This window comes from Phyllostomus discolor, chromosome 4 (genome assembly GCF_004126475.2).
Source record: "Phyllostomus discolor isolate MPI-MPIP mPhyDis1 chromosome 4, mPhyDis1.pri.v3, whole genome shotgun sequence".
NCBI classification, from domain to species: domain Eukaryota; kingdom Metazoa; phylum Chordata; class Mammalia; order Chiroptera; family Phyllostomidae; genus Phyllostomus; species Phyllostomus discolor.
In genome coordinates, this window is record NC_040906.2 from 50309574 (window position 1) to 50328428 (window position 18855).

The 18855-nt window shown below is 43.0% G+C and overlaps 1 protein-coding gene across 4 annotated transcripts in view; it reads right to left on the reverse strand.

Moving 5' to 3' along the window:
* MAP3K20 (mitogen-activated protein kinase kinase kinase 20) overlaps positions 1-18117 on the reverse strand; it is a 160548-nt gene extending 142431 nt beyond the window's left edge. For 2 of the 4 annotated variants that reach the window (XM_028509228.2, XM_028509231.2), the window contains exons 1-2: positions 17980-18117; positions 5174-5366 (exon numbers count right to left, since the gene is read on the reverse strand). In XM_028509228.2, coding sequence (XP_028365029.1) covers positions 5174-5332 — 159 coding nt within the window. In that variant the 5' untranslated portion in view covers positions 5333-5366; positions 17980-18117. Of the gene's footprint in view, positions 1-5173; positions 5367-5529; positions 5936-17979 lie in introns of those variants that run through there. The other 2 variants (XM_036023282.1, XM_028509232.2) reach the window with 2 other exon arrangements.
* Positions 18118-18855: the final 738 nt, after the last annotated feature.

Sequence of the window (18855 nt, forward strand, 5' to 3'; positions counted from 1 at the left end):
GCTTTCTACACAATAACTCTCATCATACTTGATGCTTTTTTGAATCAAGTATTCTTGTTTGATGGATGCAATAACTCAAAGTAATATGAAGATATTTACAAGCCTCAAAGTATCTACTAACAGCTTAATCATTAGTTACTAAGGAAAAGGAGGTATTTTTACTGTGAACAGATTGGGTGAGCCCCTCCCTTAGTCAGGGGTTCAGTATTACTAGCACCAATAAAGGAGCAAACGGACATCGGTGGTCTCTCATTTAGATACACCATAGACACATGACCTATGCAGCATTCCTACCAAAACTACATAGCCTTAAACTAGGCAAGAGGGAAAAATCAAGATAAATCCAAAACAAGGAACATTCTAGAAAGCTGTCCTGCACTCTTCCAAATGTCAGAGTTTAAAAGAAAAAAAAAGGCAGAGAAACGGTTACAGATTAAAGCAAACTAAGCAGCTATATTAACTAAATGCAATATGTGAACCTAAAATGGATCCTGGGTTGGAAAAAATTGCCATAAGAAAAGCCGTTATTGGGACAAGTGGCAAAATTTGAATATATAGACTGTATTATTATTGAATCGATGCACGATTATGAAATCAATGTAAAATTTTCTGAATTTGACAGCTGTATCATGGTTGTGCTCTTGGAAGATGCTTAAGTACTTGGGTATAAAGGAACACAGCATCTTCAATTTACTCCCACATTTAAATAAAAACATTAAATATGTATAAATACATATAAGCAAAAATATTATAGAGAAAGGAAATATTGCAAAATGTTAATAAGTGGTGATTTTGGGGGAAGGATATGCTAGAATTCATGGTACTAGTCTTACAATTTTTCCCTAGGTGTAAAAGTTTTTTAAAAGTAAAGTTTTAAAGAACACCTGGAAAAAAAAGAACTACTGAGATTTACAGTAAATATCATTTTTCTTTTTTTTTTTTTTCTAAATTAGAAAAGTCATACATACTCACTAAAGCAGAGGAAAGTAGTAATACATACTCAATAAATTAGAGGTCTACAAATAAAGTGAAAATAAATAGTCTTCCTCTACCTTCTCACATAAGCAAGGTTAAAGAATTTGGTACATATTTTCTCCTTCTTTTACTAAGTTCATAAAAACATATTTAATCAGGTATCAGGTCATTCTTAAAGAAATACATGAATGAGCAACAAACATATTATTAAATATTTCATTGCTTCTAAAACCCATTGGCAAAAATGACCAGTGACATATGACTGAATCTATAAATTGAAAGAAAATCCAGAGCTAATTACTTTTATCTTACCACTTAGAAAGCCAATACCTAGCAAGCCAATACCTAGTTCATAAAGTATAACAAAAATTTATGAGAGAAATGCCTATTTCCTTTCCAGTAGCTGCCAACCCCTAGCAAAACTCTTCTACATCTCAAACTCATGTTGATTCAGTAAGTGTGGGGATGCACTATTGCTCTGCAGTAACTCACCATGCCTCTTTATCGCTGACAATCACTAACTGAACCAAGCCCCAAAGCTGAAACAGAGTTTATGTTTTCCCTACTTACAAGTTAATGAGTTACGCCCCTGCATTTTACTATAACCCACTCAATTTCTGCTCCAACGCATGACACCCAGGTTAAAAACCTACACCAGACTTCTGGCCAAGATGGAGGTATAGGTAGATACACTTTGCCTCCTTGTATAGCCAAAAGGACAATAACAAATTTAAAACCAAAAAATAACCAGAACTGCCAGAAAATCAAAATGTATAGAAGTCCAACAACCAAGGAGTTAAAGAAAAAACATTCATCCAGACTGGTAGGAGGGGCGGAGACAGGCACTGGGGCAGAGAAGACTTGAAGCAAGGTGGCAGCTTAAGGACTGGGCAGTCCCACATTCACGTGCAGATAAACCAGGAGGAACAACTGGGGAGCGAGACATATCATGCAACCCAGGGTTCCAGCACAAAGAAATAAAGCCTCAAAACCTCTGACTGAAAACATCTGTGGGAATTGAGCTGGAGAAAGAAAAATCTCAGCTTCACAGGAGAATTTGCTGGGGAGACCCACAGGTTCCTAGAATGTACACAAACCCACCCACCTGGGAATCAGCACCAGAAGGGTCCAATTTGCTTGTGGGTAGAGGGGGAAATGACTGAAAGCCAGCTGAGAGCCAAGCAAACAACATTGTTCCCTCTCGGACCCCTCCCCCACAGACAGCACCACAAAAGTGAGTTGTTCCACCCTGGCAAATGCCTAAGGCTTTGCTCCTTACTAGTAACAGGTGCACCAAGACAAAAAAATATGGCCCAAATGAAAGAACAAATCAAAGCTCAAAAAATAAAACTAATTGATAAAGACATAGCCAACAGAAAGCAGAGTTCAAAACATTGGTAATCAGGATGCTCACAGAAATAGTTGAGTGTGGTCACAGAATAGAGGAAAAAGTGAAGGCTATGCAAAATGAAATAAAGGAAAATGTGCAGGGAACCAACAGTGACAGGAATGCAACTGAGACTCAAATCAACAATTTGGAGAAGGAAGAAATAAACCTTCATCCGGAACAGAATGAAGAAACAAGAATTCAAAAAATGAGGAGATGCTTAGGAACCTATGGGACAACTTTAAATGTTCCAACATCCAAATCCTAGGGGTGCCAGAAAGAGAAGAGGAAGAGCAAGACATTGAACACTTACTTGAAAGAATAATGAAGGAAAACTTCCCTAATCTGGCAAACAGACTTATAGGAAGTCCAGAGAGTCCCAAAGAAATTGGACACAAGGAGGAACATACCAAGACACATCATAATTAGGTTACCCAAGATGAAAGATAAGGAGAGAATCTTAAAAGCAGCAAGAGAACAGGAGACAGTTACCTACAAAGGCATGCCCATAAGACTATCAGCTGATTTCTCAAAAGAAATCTTGCAGGCAAGAAGGGGCTGGAAAGAAGTATTCCAAGTCATGAAAGGCAAGGACCTACATCCAAGACTACTCTATCCAGCAAAGCTTTCATTTAGAATGGAAGGGCAGATATAGTGCTTCCTAGATAAGGTCAAGTTAAACGAGTTCATCATCACCGAGACTTTATTACATGAAATGTTAAAGGGCTTATCTAAGAAAAAGAAGAAGATAAAAAATATGAACAGTAAAATGACAACAAACTCACAATTATCGACAACTGAACCTAAAAACAAAACAAAAACAAAAACATACTAAGCAAACAACTAGAACAGGAACAGATTCACAGAAATAGATCACATGAAGGGTTATCAGCATGGGAGGGGGAGTGAATGGGGGAAAAGGCACAGGGAATAAGAAGCATAAATGGTAGGTACAAAATAGACGGGGAGGTTAAGAACAGTATAGGAAATAGAGAAGCCAAAGAGCTTATAGGTATGAACCATGGACATGAACTAAGTGGGGGGGATGCTAAAGGGTGAAAGGGCAGTGCAGGGTAGAGGGGAATAAAGAGGAAAACAAATGGGACAACTGTAATAGCATAATCAACAAAATGTATTAAAAATAAAAGCCTACACCAGAGAAGCACCTGGCACTTATCAGCTCCTATTTCACACCCCATTCTCCGTGCTTTCCTGCATCATTTTGTGGCTCTTTTAAAATAGTCAAATGGTATTAAGTATGGGTGGCGATGGAGAGAATGGGTGCCAATTATTGTTTTCTATCAAAATGTGTTTCATGTCTCATAAAGTCTCACATCCAACAATCATACAAAGGCAGGTTTGTTGTACTGAAGTTGCATGACCTAATGTAAAAAAATATCGGCCCACTTACATACTTCCTTGACTAAAATTTGATGGAGCTGGCTCATTGTCTGTTCTTTGCCATGTCAAGCAGAGATTTCAGAGTTTAAAAAATAAAGAACAGGGGACCTGATCTCCTGGGTCTCACGCAGCCCTCCTGGGGGCGGCCCCATACATTTTTCACAGCTCTACCTCCCACCCTACAAAAAAGGTATAGATAACGCTTCTTATAAAGGCTTCAGGAGTTCACTAGATAAAAGAAGTTAGGTTCAGTCCAGAGAAAGAAATGGCTTTATTATTGGGCTACTATTTAAAAACTTGTTGATGGGGAAAGGAGGAGGAGGAAACTTGTTCCACACGGGCCCTTCCGGTTTTGTGCACGTATTCGCTTTAAAGGCTGTCACCGCCTGAGCTGGAGACACCCCAGGGCAGGCCTCTCTCAGTCCTCTGACCCGCTTCAACAATCGGAAACCCTGCTGGGGGCCCCACAGGCACTCAGTGCTGCCGGGAGAGCCCCCCCAACCCCCCGCCCATGCCGCCTTTTGGGTTGCCCTCTCTAATCAACGGCCAGGGCTCACCAGCAGCAAGTAATGGGGGGAGGGCAATAAAATCATTCAGGGAGATTAAAAGATATTTACGGAAAAGTTCACTTTAAAAAGATACTGAAAAGAATCGTAACTAGCCAAAACAGAACTAGGAGAAGTAGAAATAGAAAAATAGAAATGACCAAAACAAGCTCCAGAGGGTCAGCTGTACAATCTGCTTTGCTCTCAAGAAGCCAAGCTGAACGTGGGGGTGATGTTGTATCACGTTCCTGAGCACTATGAAGGGCCCGTGCGTTCTGAGCTGCACTACAACCTGCATGTATCCCAGACTCTGAAAGCCTTTTCTGGTTTTATCAGTAGGGCAGCTCTGCCTGGCACCTGCTAATTTTTTAGAAAACAAAGTCCATGACTTCTGGCTTCAGGCAGAGGTGAAATCCAAAACACTGGTAGTGCTTACATTTCAGTAGGATATGCTGTTCATTTTTTAAAAGGAAACTCCCAAAGGCCACAAATTCACGGACAGAACATGGAAAGGGGACGAAAACTTGACACGTTACTCTTTACTGACCCCTCTTGGCTGATCCAGGGAAAAGAAAAGGTCTGAAATCTTGCCTCTCCTCCAGGAGAGTTCAGAGAACATTCGGTCTTTCACGCCATGGAAAGAAATCCTCTCAGTTCAGATGACCCCTAGCAGAACTCAAGCCTAAAGCACATGCAGCAATAATTTCTATTTATGGGGCTCCTGGAATGGAAATTGGGAAACGGCCTTGCGGATCAGCCCCAAAGACTTTTGCTAGGTCCCTGGCAGCCTGTAACCTCTGACTCTAGCTGAAAAACTTACATAAGTGCCACTGTGACCACTTCTGATAGCAAGAAAAGACCTTACCTCTTTCTCTATTTTGAGTAGCTTCTTCACAGCCACCTCCTTGTCCTGTGATATCCATTTGGCTCGATAAACACTCCCAAAACTTCCTCCGCCGCAGTTTTCAAAAAACTGCAAGTCATCAAATTTAATTTGCACAAAGGAGGGACCGAGAGACGACATCGCATAATGACAAAGTATTATACTTCCACAAACTCTGCAGAGAAAGAAAAAAGAAAAGTTGGATTACAAATACATTAGAATGAATCCTCTGAATCCCACTTTAGATAATAAGTCCCGTGAAACTTCCAGAAAGAATCTTGGATGACTCAGGAGAAGGAAAACCAGGACTATAAACAAATCAAAATGAAAACACTTACTTTGGCAGCCCGTGCAAAATTCAACAGCAACTTGCCCAGACTCTGCAACCCAGCTGTCCACAGAGAAATGGCTCAGATTTCCCCCCAACAAAACCTGCGGCCGCACTTCCTGCACATCCCAGGAGCTCTGCCGAAAGGCTACTGTGTCACCAGGTCTCCTATCACGCCCTGACAAACGGGAAGCATGCTTTCCCCAGCATGCTTGCATCGCTCTCCTGGTATGTGAGGCATGCTGTCTCTCCACGTTGTGCTCACTTCACACAAAATATACATGGCCTAAGCAACTGGGCATCCCGGCCCACGGAGAGCCACAGTGCTGCGAAATGAGCACAGTATTCAATGCTTAGATTCCAAAAGCAAAAACATTCAGCTTAGGGATGACAGAAAAGCTGGCCAAGTGTTTTCCTGAGTGGTTCCCTGGACTATACACTGTAGCAGAAAGTTAATTAAGCAGTAGAAGATTTGCCCTTGATTACAGTATATTAAGTCATCCAAAGACTTCTGCCAAGAATATTAAAAAAATATTATGCCTGTTTCCAGAGGAACAGATTTCCCCTCCCAGAGATCATTAGAGTGGCATTTTTCTTCAGTCTAAGGTGTTTGCCATTCACCAGGTAAGTGTTCGCCCTTCACACCCCATGCCAAACTATAGATTAGCAGGGAAAACAAAACACTAAAAATTTTGAACTGCATAACAAGCAGGTGGATACCAGAGTTCATATGCACATGCTTGCCGAAACTGTAAGCCAGAATGGCATAACGAGGGAGCAGGAAGACAAATTTGCATGTGCAGAGCATTCTACAAAACCACGGGCCTGGGCTCCTCATGGTTGTCAACGGCATGAAAGAGGCTTTTTTTAAAAGCAGGGAAGCTTGTGGCATAAAGAGGGTTGAAAAAATGGTGACTAAATGCAATGCATGATCACTGGATTCTGGATCAAAAAAAAATCTACAGAAACTACTATGGGGATTTTAGGAAAATCTGAATGATCAACTCTATATTAGATAATATTAAATTATCTATGGCAAATAATGGTATTTTAGTTTTGTATGAGGATGTCCTTGTTCTTGGGAGATATACTGGGAGATGTATTAAAGTGTGATATCTACGGCTTAATTTAAAATGATTCAGCTTCTCCTCACTCTCAAAAAAAGAGTGAACATACACAGAGAGGAAGTAAACGTGGCAGAGTGCTAAGGGCCGGCAAATCTAGGTGGAAATTCATGGGCATTTTACTACTCTTGTCATTTTTCTGTGGGATTTGATTGTTTTCAAAATAAAAAGGTGGAAGGGGCAGTTTGTATCTATACAAATTGACAAAATGTTTTTATAGACAACTTGTCTGAGTGATGTAAACAGTCGGCTCCTAGATGTTAACGTGCAGCTGACGAGCAATCCCATTTTGGGAACGTCGGGTCACTGAAGAACCTGACTTCCCCTGGTAAGTGCAGCTCTGCTCGGCTCTGGGGACAAGGTGGGAGAGAAGGCTGTTTGTCCTCTGAAGTCGAAAAGATAACTTGGAGTCTCCATAAAAATACAGTAAAAAAAGCAACTACAGGTACAGTCTAGACACACATTTGAGTCAATAATTTACCTTTACTAAATTTTGCTTCAATTTGTATTTAGTTAATCATAGAAAAGAACAAAACGGATAAAATTTAGGAGTGTGCCAAAGGCAGGTACACAAAATATTCAAATTAAAGTTTGTGCAACAAAATACAAAATGCCATTTGCAAGATTCCCTCAGTGTTACAGATACTTGTTCAATATTTTTATCAAAGTCTAAAAAATAAAATAGAACTACAAAGCTAATAGCAAAATTAGAACTGCCTCCACTTAATTCTCTCTACAGAAGGAACTAATTTCAACTCCTTTAGCATTTTCTTCTGGTATTTACCTCCGGATTTCTTTCTTTCTTTTTTTAAATCCTCACCTGAGAATACGTCTAGTGATTTAAGAGAGGAAGAGGGAAAATGAGAGAGAAAGAAACATCAAATCAGTTGCCTCTGGTATGTGCCCTCACCAGGAATCGAACCCACAACCTTTTGGTGCCTGGGACAACACTCCCACCAAAGGAGCACCTGGACAGGGCTTACCTCTGTATGTCTAAAAAAATGTGTTTATATTGTTATTTATTGGTTGTTCCATTATAGATACAATCTATTAAGTTCCCTCTGGGGAAGACAAGGATTTACTTCTCATATACCACCCTTAACCTCTGTGCACACAACCCGTCACACCTGCCGAATCCTCCCAGCTTCCAACCACGTCTCTCTGGAGGCCTGACTTGGATGGAGACTTCCCTTCACCACCATCCTAAGAATTTCCTGCATGTTCCCCTCTGTGGGAACCCCTGCCCTTGGACCTCCTGGCTTCTCTTTCCCAGTTTACCTTCTTGTTTTGAGAGTGCATGTCTTCCTTTAGCTACCTGATAGAGTGCCCCGAATGTAATTTTTTTGAGAATCTGTGTCTTCAAATGCCAACTGGTAGCCTGGCTGGGTATGTAATTCTAAGTAGGGAATCATTTTTCTTATAATTTTGGAAGTATTACTTCATAGCCTAGTTTCTAACGTGGCTATAGAACAGACTGATGCTACTCTGGTTACTAATCCTTTTTACATATCATTTCCTTTCTGAAAGCTTCTAGGATCTTGTATTCATCACTGGAATCCTGAAATTAACAGCATATGCTTAGGGGTGAGTCGTCGGCATCCACTGGTGGCGCCCTCAGTGAATTCTGTCGGTAGCTCATGTCTTTTAACTCTGGGCCATTTTCTTGTGTTCTTTCTTTACCACTGACAGCTGCTTTCACTTCTTGTCTTCCCATCCCCCCCTGCCCCCCCACACAGGAGGAGGAACCTCGCAGTCCCCAGTACACGCCGCTCTCTCTCCTATCTCCATACCTTTGCACCTTGTGTCTTTGCTTAGAAAAACTCCTGTTTTTTTTTTAATAAACTCCTTCCCACAACCAGCTCCTTTTTTTAAATCCTCACCAGAGAATATTTGTTTCACTGCTTTTAAAGGCAGAAGAAGAGAAGAGAGAGAAACATTGATATGAGAAACATCAATTGGTTGCCTTCTTGGATGTGCCCTGACCTGGGACAGAATCCAAAACCTGGGTATGTGCCCTGGCCTGCAACCAAACCCACAGCCTTTTGGAACACAGGACAATGCTCCGAGTGACTGAGCCACACTGGCCAGGGCCACCACTAGCTCCTTTGAGTCTCATGAGGAGAGTTAAATTTTCCTTCTTCTGTGCCCTAACACCTTTCTTCCCGCATTCGTCTTCCCCCCAGAGTTCCCACCAGACTGTAAGTTCCCCAAAGGAAAAAGCCATTCTGATTTACATCCGGATTTACATCTGGATCTTCAGTATCCAGTACACAGCCAGGCACATGCACCTTTTCCATTCAAAAATATTTGTTGAATGAATGAATGAACAAATAAATAAATAAATAAATAGTTTCTGGCTATTCTTCCATTATACCTTTTGCAACTGCAAAGATTCCAACCAGATTAAGTACAATCTGAGACCCATTGTATTTACAAGTCTCCCCATCTCCCCCTCCCCCAAAGGATTCTGAAGCAAATTCTTGATTTGGAAAGTGCTGCCTAGGCTTCTTGGGGGACCGAAAGAGTGTATGTTTTGGGACCTTCAGAACTGGGTGTCTCTGAGTCCAAACAGGAAGAAGGAAAAAGAGGGGGAGATGAAGGAAAATTCTTTTAAAAAATAAATGTAGAGATGTGAACCAAGAGGAGATCAATAGGAATAAATGTAAACCCTCTGGTGCAGAGTGGGTCCAGGGAACTTGGGTCCACTGAGGTAGGTTGGTGGCATCTGAAACCGGCCCGAGGGTGCCAGAGGAAGGCGGACCTCTGAGACGCACAGACCTCCACGATCTTTACCCTCCAAGACCAGGCAACTAGTCATGTTCTCCCCAGAATCACTACTACTCATTTTGTGATACATCCTGCCATTTGGAAACTGGCTGTGTGATTATGTGAAGTTTTGCTGAGACCATACAAAACGAAGTCCCTTCTGATGACCAAAGAGACACAATACCGGGGGTTCCACGAGGACAGGTTTGAACTCCAGTGAGCTGGGCAGAGCGGCGTGGGTCTGGCTGTGAAGCTTGCCGAGACTCCCTCTGCTGTCTGTGAGTGTGGGACCACATATATCTTTTTCCCTACAGCTTTCTCTCCTTTCACTTGAAAATCACTATTCTAAGAGGGTCAACTTATGACCAGAATAATGAAAAATCTGAGTTGCTGATTAATCATATTTACAGCATCTTGGGGAAGACTGCTACCTAATCAAATCATGTTCTTATTTTTCTGAGGTATTCTCCAGCAAATACACCAGAATTAATAATAAGCATCATCTATATAAATGTATTTACACAGAATATCTGTTCATATGACGTTTTCATCCCACCACGTTAAAATAAATGCTTTTACACAAGAAAAGGCAATTTTTCTCCATGCAACAATTCCCAGTTTGAATTTTACAGAATTCTAACTTTTGTTTCATAAACTCTCAAAGTTATTTTAAATATTAATAAGTCTCTACCACACCGCACTGAGGGGGATGTCACCAAAATCGAAGCCTAGCAGAGGGTCACAGCTGTGACAATGCAGCAAACCACTAACTCAGTGGTGCAGCCGATCATTTGAGGACTGCAGTAAGACAATGTTCTTTAATTTTTAAATTTTTCCTTAAATTAAAATTTTAAAAACTTAACTATTAACTAAACTGCTGAGCGCACGCACACACACACACACACATACACAGCACCCACCATTGGCTAATTATTAAAAATAAAACCACATGAAGGCAGAAAACTTTAAAGGGAGTATTACATTGCTTTTTAAAGTAATGTAATAAGCCTTCTAGTCCTTCTAGTCCAAACAAATGGACTTTTGCCCTGAATTAAAAACGACAAAAACAAGAAAGGCCCCACCTAAGTTCTCACACAACGACGACGATGACGACGACGACGTTTAGAACGGACAGGTGTGATCTGTGCTCTACCCCTACCCCGAGGTGACCTTCCACCAGCCACTTTTTCTCAGATGTGGCATTTCCTGAACCAATAAATACAAAATTTCCATTTTATTATCAAATGTCTCAAAATTGACAGTCCAAATGTTACTAAGTTTCCACCGTATGATTTGGCTCCTTTGATAAATCTTCCAGATGGAGAGATCTAGTAGCAAAGCTGAACCTAGTGGCTGCGAGACCGGGGGCCAGGCCCCGCATGGCCTCTCTGGCCTCAGTTTTCTCACCGGCAGTAACACTATCCACTCTGCATAGTTGTTGCGAAGTGGGAGATGCTATGAAAGGGCCTTGCACAATGTCAGACACATAATAAATGGGAATTATGACTCTAATTAATATCTTTTTAAAATATTTATTTTTTAGAGAGGGGGAGGGAGGAAGAGAGGAAGAGACACATCAATGTGTGGTTGCTTTTTGTGTGCCCCGTACTGGGGACCTGGCCCACAACACAGGCATGTGCCCTGACTAGGAATTGAACCAGCGACCCCTTGCTTCACAGGCCAGCACTCAATCCACTGAGCCACACCAGCCAGGGCTAGTTTAATAAGTCTTGATATCATATGCAGCTATCTACTTCTTTAGCCTTTGCATTCAGGTGTGCTTTCCTCAACAGTTTTCCTCTCTTGTTTTCAGAATTGCTTTATATTGTATTTCTATGAGTTTTGCTGAGCAATTATTAATAGATAAATGTACTATTGATCCCTAAATCCTTTTTATCTGTGTTTCTTTGTGTATTTTTCTCTCTTTTTACTGCTATTAATTTTTGGCCATTTTTGCCAGATCTATCTTATTAGTAACTAATTATAATTTTCTTTTAATCATTTAATAAATTGACCATATTTAAGTTATTAAGAGACAACACTTTTTTCAGATACTAGAGTTACTAGGACCTGTTTATTCAATGACAGCACTGGCTTTGGTGGGGACTGGGCATATCCCTACTCCCAGTGGTGGCCACTGTCGCCTCTCAGCCCTCCACACAGCAAACGGACGGACGCAGGGAACTGCAACCAGCCTCACCAAGCATCTACAAATCATAGTTTTTCAAAAAATTCAATCTACATGATAAAAGGATTAACTTTACTAGAAAATAGGGCTTGGGACTTCTGAATTTTTCTACCTTTTAAGTTTATATGGGCCTACTTCTGGATTCGGATCCATTATCTTCCTCTTCCCTAATTTACACTTTCCTTTTCCACAACAGTTACACATTTATTTGTAATGCAATATAGAAAAACTAAGTTTATCATGACCTGAGTGTGACCAAAAAAAAAAAAGACTTTAGAAAACAGCCCTTGACAAATTCTTCTGTCAAGCTTGCTGCCCTAATACTTATTTTTGAGAATCTGCACTAATACTTAGTATTATTTTAGCCTCCTTAACATAGATTAGTGAATACACTACTAAAATAATGTGCTTTATCATCACGTGTATTAAAACACCACTACTTGGGCCCTAGCTGGGTAGCTCAGTTGGTTAGAGTGTCATCCCAATATGCCAAGGTTGCAGGGGTTCAATCCCCGGTCAGGGCACGTACAAGAAACAACAAATGAATGCATAAATAAGTGGAAAAACAAATCAATGTTTCTTTATTTCTTTTTCTCTCTCCCCCTCCTCCCTCTCTGTAAAATCAATAAATAAAAATTTTAAAAAGCAGTACTTGGATTATGGTTCTGCAATTACTTTTTTCCTACAAGTCTATCCTTCAAAAAATGGGGAAAACCCTGGTTTAGTGTTCATTACACCAAAGTTAAAAATGTAAACATTCTTTTCCTGAACAGGACTGTTGTTCTACTGTGTTTCTGTTTTTCAATAACTCAAAAAAAAGATCTATACTAGCAGGGGGAGAATAGATGTGTGAGTAGAACTAACCAGTTGTTAGTTACCACAGATAGTCCTTCCTTCCCCCAAGTGCAGGGGCAGAAAATCAACACATCTTGTATAGAACAGGTCAGATTCAGTGAATAGGATCATTAGTCACAGATATGTCAGAGAATTCAACTGTAAGAATCTTAAAAACAGAACCACTACTGTTTCTTTTTTCCCCCACCCCTCTCTGTGCTTTACTATAGAAGTAACATAACTCTCTAGTTAGAGCAAAGGTTAAAATAAAATGAGCTAGTTAAATGAAACAGCCTTAACAGTTCTTTACTATTTCAGGTAATGAGAACAGACTGCCACGATACACCTCCTTGCCAGAAATGGTGTTGTGAGCAGCAAAACATAGGAGGAACAGGAAACTAAGGGCAGGTGCACTTATGTCGCAGAAATGCTGTGTGGAATGTGCCTGTGCTCGCGCCCCAACGAGGACACGAGGAACAGACGTGATCCATGACCCGGTCACTGCAGGGGCTTCCTGTGTGGAATGACTGGCGGCAGGAGGAACAGGGATTCAGACTCTGAATGAAGCACGGGAGCACTGGCGGGGCACACGGCGCTGGGTCGGCTGGAAGAGGAATTCACAGGTGTCTGCAGGTGGGGTGGGGAGACAGCAGCTGCTCCCGAGTGAAGAGGGCATACTTCAGTCAGCAGCCCCGCACCCTCCTAGACCTGCTGCTACTTGGCTTTTGTTTCTACCCTTGAACACGGTTTTCTGTCAAATAGGAAGAATCTGACCATACTGGCTACTGCTAACAAACGGGTACCACCATTTCTGGATTAGTTACCTAGAATGGCTGCTCACTGAGAAGGGCCAATATGAGGGTTAAATTCTGGTGATCAGGATGTAAAGTGAAAGAAAGAAAACTGGGGTGCTAAGACTAGAGAAGACCAAAGAAAGACTCTAAATGATGCATCGCTGATCCAGAGGAAAAGCCATCTGTGGACAAAAGTTATAGCAAAGAATTTCTGGTTATTAGAGTTGCCTAACAAGAAAACCTGCCACCTTGTTTAACAGTGAGTTCCCCAGCACTGAAGGTGTCCAATGGGAGGCGGGCGTGCACTACAGTAGGAAACGCCAGCATTAGCCTGGAGAGCAGAATGGGTGTTTTCTTAAGATCCATTCCAACCCTTTGAGTGAACAACAGCTAATTAACCTACTATAAAGTAATGAATGGTCCCCTTCTCTTCCTAGGGATAGTGAAAAAGCTGACACTAAGAGGCCCTTGTCGTTGTAGAAGGGCACAGGGATTAACACCAGTGAGGGACACAATGGAGATGGCTGGCTATCCACCTCAATTTCTCCTCCCAAACTGTTGGGAAGGTGAAAGCCACATGCCACATTCCTATCCTACCAGTGTCCTCCACCCTCCCCTCTACTTTCAAGGCAAAGAGCTCTTTTCACCTCGAAAGCCACAGTAAAACCACAGAAAATGCAAACTCTTCAGATGATGATCTACCCCTACTATTTGCTCAGCAAGATGGAACTGCATCACTGCATGCATTGGGCTAGGCCGTGACACTTAACGGCACGGCACCGTTTACCAGAACCAGGCCCGTAGTCCAGAGCATGGGTATTCCCACAGGTGGAGCACCCAGCACCGTGCAGAAGGCGCACGAATAGACACACGTCCTGCAGCACTGATTTCACTTTTTAAGATTTGGGGGAATGAAGATGCTTAGGATCTGTTTGCATGGGTTTGTTCAATAAAGTCAAACAGTACAGAAGAGAATGCAAAGTTCACATGAATTCTCATGGTTAAATAAAACATTTTAAAGAAAGTGCTTGCTTACATCAGGGGTATTTATGGCTATATTTTAAAATCCCTGAAGGAACACATTCTTCCCCATAACAGGACATGTTGGCAGATAAGTTTAATAAGCAAAGATTTACTCCACGACCTTTAAACACGATTCCTGCCTTCTCCCTTCGGTTTTCCTATATGAAGTCCAGATATAAGTCCAGGAAGAAGGATGTTGGTCCCCAGAGACAAGCTGTGCTCAAAATCGGCTCTAAGGATGATTCTGGTCTTAAGCTAATAACCTTCCACTATTCATGCAACCCCCAAATTCTTCAAACTTCTCATATAAATATTTAAATGCATTCATTTTCAGATTCACCCTTGAGAACATTAGAAAGCTGTATATGAACAGAGGTACACAAAGGTGCTTTAGAAACCCTTATACTAAAAGCAGAAGAGCGGCTATGAAAACCTCCTGGGCCACATATACATGTAAGCATGACCTGGGACCGGGGCAGGCTACAAGGGCAAGCCCTTACCGAGGGTAGGTGAGACAGGCAGCTCTCTCCGTGGATAACTTGAGAATGTGGGAAAACACCCTTCCCTATTACTCAGTTATGGCAGCTGCAGTTTCAGGCATTGGTTCAAGCATTTCCATGTGCTGTCTCATATGCTTATAAATCAGGTATTACCCTTCCCAATTTACATGTGAGGAAACTGAGCATCAAAGGTATGAGAGTTGCCCAAGCCGACTGCCTAACTTAGAAGTGACACAACTGCGATTCAAACTCAGTCTGACCCCAAAGTCATACCATTTTTCCCAACACACTGTATGTCTTCCTTCCACTGTGTCATTCTTCTTCTTCCTCCTCATTTGCTTTCTCCTCCCTCTTTAAACAGACCCTTTTCTTATAGTAATTACTGGGTTGCTTACCATCCCCCTAAAGTCCAGTCCAAGGCTTTCATTTCCTACTAGCAATCCTGATGCTGGGTTCAGGTATCAAATGTGTGGCTGCTTTGTTCTCACAGAATCTCCTACTGTGCTGGGATTATTTACCTGCGATTAGGGCATAATCGAGGCTTCTGCTGTCCATTGCAGGGTTTGACCCAAAAGCTCCCATGTCTTGGCCAAACCAATCTAAGCTGTAGCATTTATAGCTCTCTTTCCTTAACAGGTGCAATTTTCTGTTCACAGCTAGAATTCTGCTTATTTGTAATGAGCAGGGCAAGGTTAATAGCCACAAAAGATGTGGCCTAAATCTTCCCTGCAGTAGGACACAACTCCCTCCCTATCAACCTGTCCAGGGTAAAATAAAATGGCAACCAGCCCTGACTGGTGTGGCTCAGTGGATTGAGCTCCAGACTGAGAACCAAAGGGTCACTGGTTTGAATCCCAGTCAGGGCACATAACTGGGTTGCAGGCCAGGTCCCCAGTAGGGGTTGAACGAGAAGTAACCACACACTGACGTTTCTCTCCCTCTCTTTCTGCCTCCCTTCCCTTCTCTCTAAAAATAAATAAATAAATCTTAAAAAAATGGAAACCAAATGATCCAAATTGACTTTTATTTCCAACATCTCTGGATACAGACATAAGGCTCTTATTCTAAGAAGGACTATATCACCACAAATACCTTTTTTCTGGTTTAAAAAAAGTACTGATTCTCTCCTTTCTTTTCTCCAAATCCATCAGTTTCTAAAACCAACTGTCCATTTCTCTCTTACACTCCACACTAATAGCTTCACTCTATGCCTGACCTCTTTTCATGAAACATCATTGTCATTCTGCCAATGTTTCTATGATGACTAGATTATTCACTCCACGCCCCTCATAATTCTGTTTATAATTTTGTAGCCCTATCAAAGTCAGTTTCACTGCTCATTCCAGATAGGCACTCAGCCAAAATATTGCCAATAACATTCACTCATGTGCTAACTTAAAATACACAGTGCAGCTTGCCAAGTTTCCTTATTTGGCAAGAAGGTCCCTTAGTTCCCAAGATCTTTGACCATCCATTTTTAGATCCAAATCCTCATGCTTAATATTTGGTTATTTCTCTCTCTCTGTCTCCCCTCTCCTCTCCTCTCTTCTCTCTCCCTCATTCTTCAATTTGTTCTTATGTGTTCCCTGAAAGAGTAAGGGAAGAGATCAATCACCTATTTGTTTCCCTGCACAAAAAATAATGTCACCTTATGGTTATTTACTCTGGAATTACTAGCGCTAAAACTTTTGATTTAAACAATATTTTCCAGCTTTAAAAAAAAAACTGCCAAAACAATTCCAAAAAGAGTTATTGTAAGAATTACATTGTCTAAGATTAAAATAAACAGTACACATTGTTCTAAAAGGCCCTTTTTCTTTATCTTAATTTTCTCTTTCCAAACAAACTAAATTTATATTCATTTACAATTTCCCAAATCTCTCACTATTGTAGCAGGAATTTAAAACAAAGGCTCTACAAATCACCAAAACCATAATAAAAAATGCAGCCATCACATATTTTTTTAAAAATCAAAACCATGAAATTTCACTGTGGAGACAAAGAGGACACTAACTGTCTTGAATCACTTGTTTATTTTTGTCTTTAAATGTGTTGGCAGGTTTGGATCCACTGGATTCTGGCTGTTCAATTCAACTGAGTTCAGAAAAGCAAGAGGATTCTCCTCAAACAGCTTTAGGGTTAAAATATGAATATACTTTAACAATCACGTTAGCTCAAATATCCCCGAATTAATTATGTAAGTTGATTCTAGTACACCATTACTGATGAGAGAGCTGCTTATTGTAACATTTGGCATGTGCCACTACATGGTGTTGCTTTCATTATTAAAGAAACTCACAAAAATAATAATTAAGATCCCCATAAACAATGTTTTTGCAAGATCTCCAGGCGTATCCTAAAATGTACATTTTTCAGCACTCTAACAATGACTGCCCCATTTTATTTTAATTTTTGGCAGCTGGATGTACTCTTCCCAGTTCTGTATTGAAGTTTTTCTGCAAGCTGTCAGGAGCAAGCAAGGTGTGGCAGCGGCCTCAGCACTCCTCTCCGGGTCTGGTGCTGGTATCAGAGCCCATGAACCCGGGGATGCCACAGCGTAGGCAAAGGGCTGATCCTCAGCGTCCGTGAAAGGAAAAGGGGGACGCTGGAGAGTGCGGGTTGGTGCTAGCTCCACGATACCCAGGGCCGGGCAGGAAGTCGCCACTCTGGGTGGGAGATAACGCGCCTGGCCTGGCAGAAAAGCAGAAGTTTGTGGTCTCCCTTCGCACGCACACACCCCTGCTGGAAAGTGGCCTGCACGCTGACCTGATTTGGGAAACTCGAGTTTCGCTTCCCGAGCGGTAGCCGGGTCACCCACTGAGAGGCCGGCGCTCGGGTACTACCGGATCCGTAGGGGAGGAGGCCGCCCGGAAGGCGGCCCACGCCGCGCCGCGCGCCTAGGGCCGAGAAAGCCGCAGACGCTCCGGGCTGCGCCCCGCTCTCCCCGGCTCTCCAACTTCTGCGTGGGACCGGCCCAAACTTCCCAGGCTGTTCGTGGCCGAGCCGCGGCTGAGGTCCGGCGCCGAATCCGTTAGGGTCCGGAACGCTCGCTCCCACGCCGTCTTGGCGGGCTCCTGGTTGGAGAGGGGGTCCCAGTGGGGACCCCACGGGCCGGCCAGGCTCCCGGCCCGACCCGGCTGGGCCTCGGTGGGGAGACACCGGGCGGCGACTCGCAAACGTGACCGACCTCCCTTGCACCCTCTCCCTCCCCGGCCTCCGCCTGACTCTTACCTGGCTCCCAGGCCGGACGCGAGCAGCAGCCGGGCGCGCAGAGGCCCCGCGCGCGGCGAGGGCAGGGGCGGCAACCAGGGGTCTAGAGGACGGCGTCCCGAGCGGCTGCCACGCTTCCGCCGGAGTCAGGAGTTGAACATTCCGCCTCTCTATCCCGCGCCAATGAGGAAGACAGTCACGACAACAGCACCACCTACCTCCGAGCTCGGAACGGCTGGGCCTCACTGCCCGCGCCCCGCAAGCCCATGGTCGGGCCACAGCTCCGACGCACTGGCGACTGGGGCGTGGGGCGGCGCTCGGGTCCCGCAGGCCTGCGTCCCAAGGGGTGCCATCCGCCCCAGCACCCTGGAACTCACCAGGCAACTGGCTGCTGCTGGGGGCGGGGGCGCGGCGCGCTCAGTGGGGGACACCTACCCTGTCGCGGGGGGCGCAGGGAGAGGGCCCATGCCTCTGCGCCCTTTTGTGCCTTCACGTGTTTTTAAACGTGTTACCACCACCTATCCCGACAACTCAGTCCCTTTCCACAAACAGTAAAAAGCTGGGAGGTTGCTTCGTGCCCTAAAGAACTTACTTACCTAGTTAGGAAGGAGACAGACCTGTAAAGATATTTCTAAGGAGTTAGGACTGAAGACTGCCTCAGTGGAACGACTCGTAGATACCTACTGAATTTTGAGGAGGGGTCATGGTCTGCTGCCCTGGTTGGTGACTTTAACAAAGCTGAGTTCAGACACTAAAGGACACTAAAATCCATGGCAGGTGAGAGCAAAAGGTGGAAATAGATATTGGGAAGGATGGTTCTGTGGAAGAAAAGTTGCAAAGGTATGGCAACATTCTCCAGGGGGTTAAGTTTGGAGTTCATCATCTATGGACACTGGG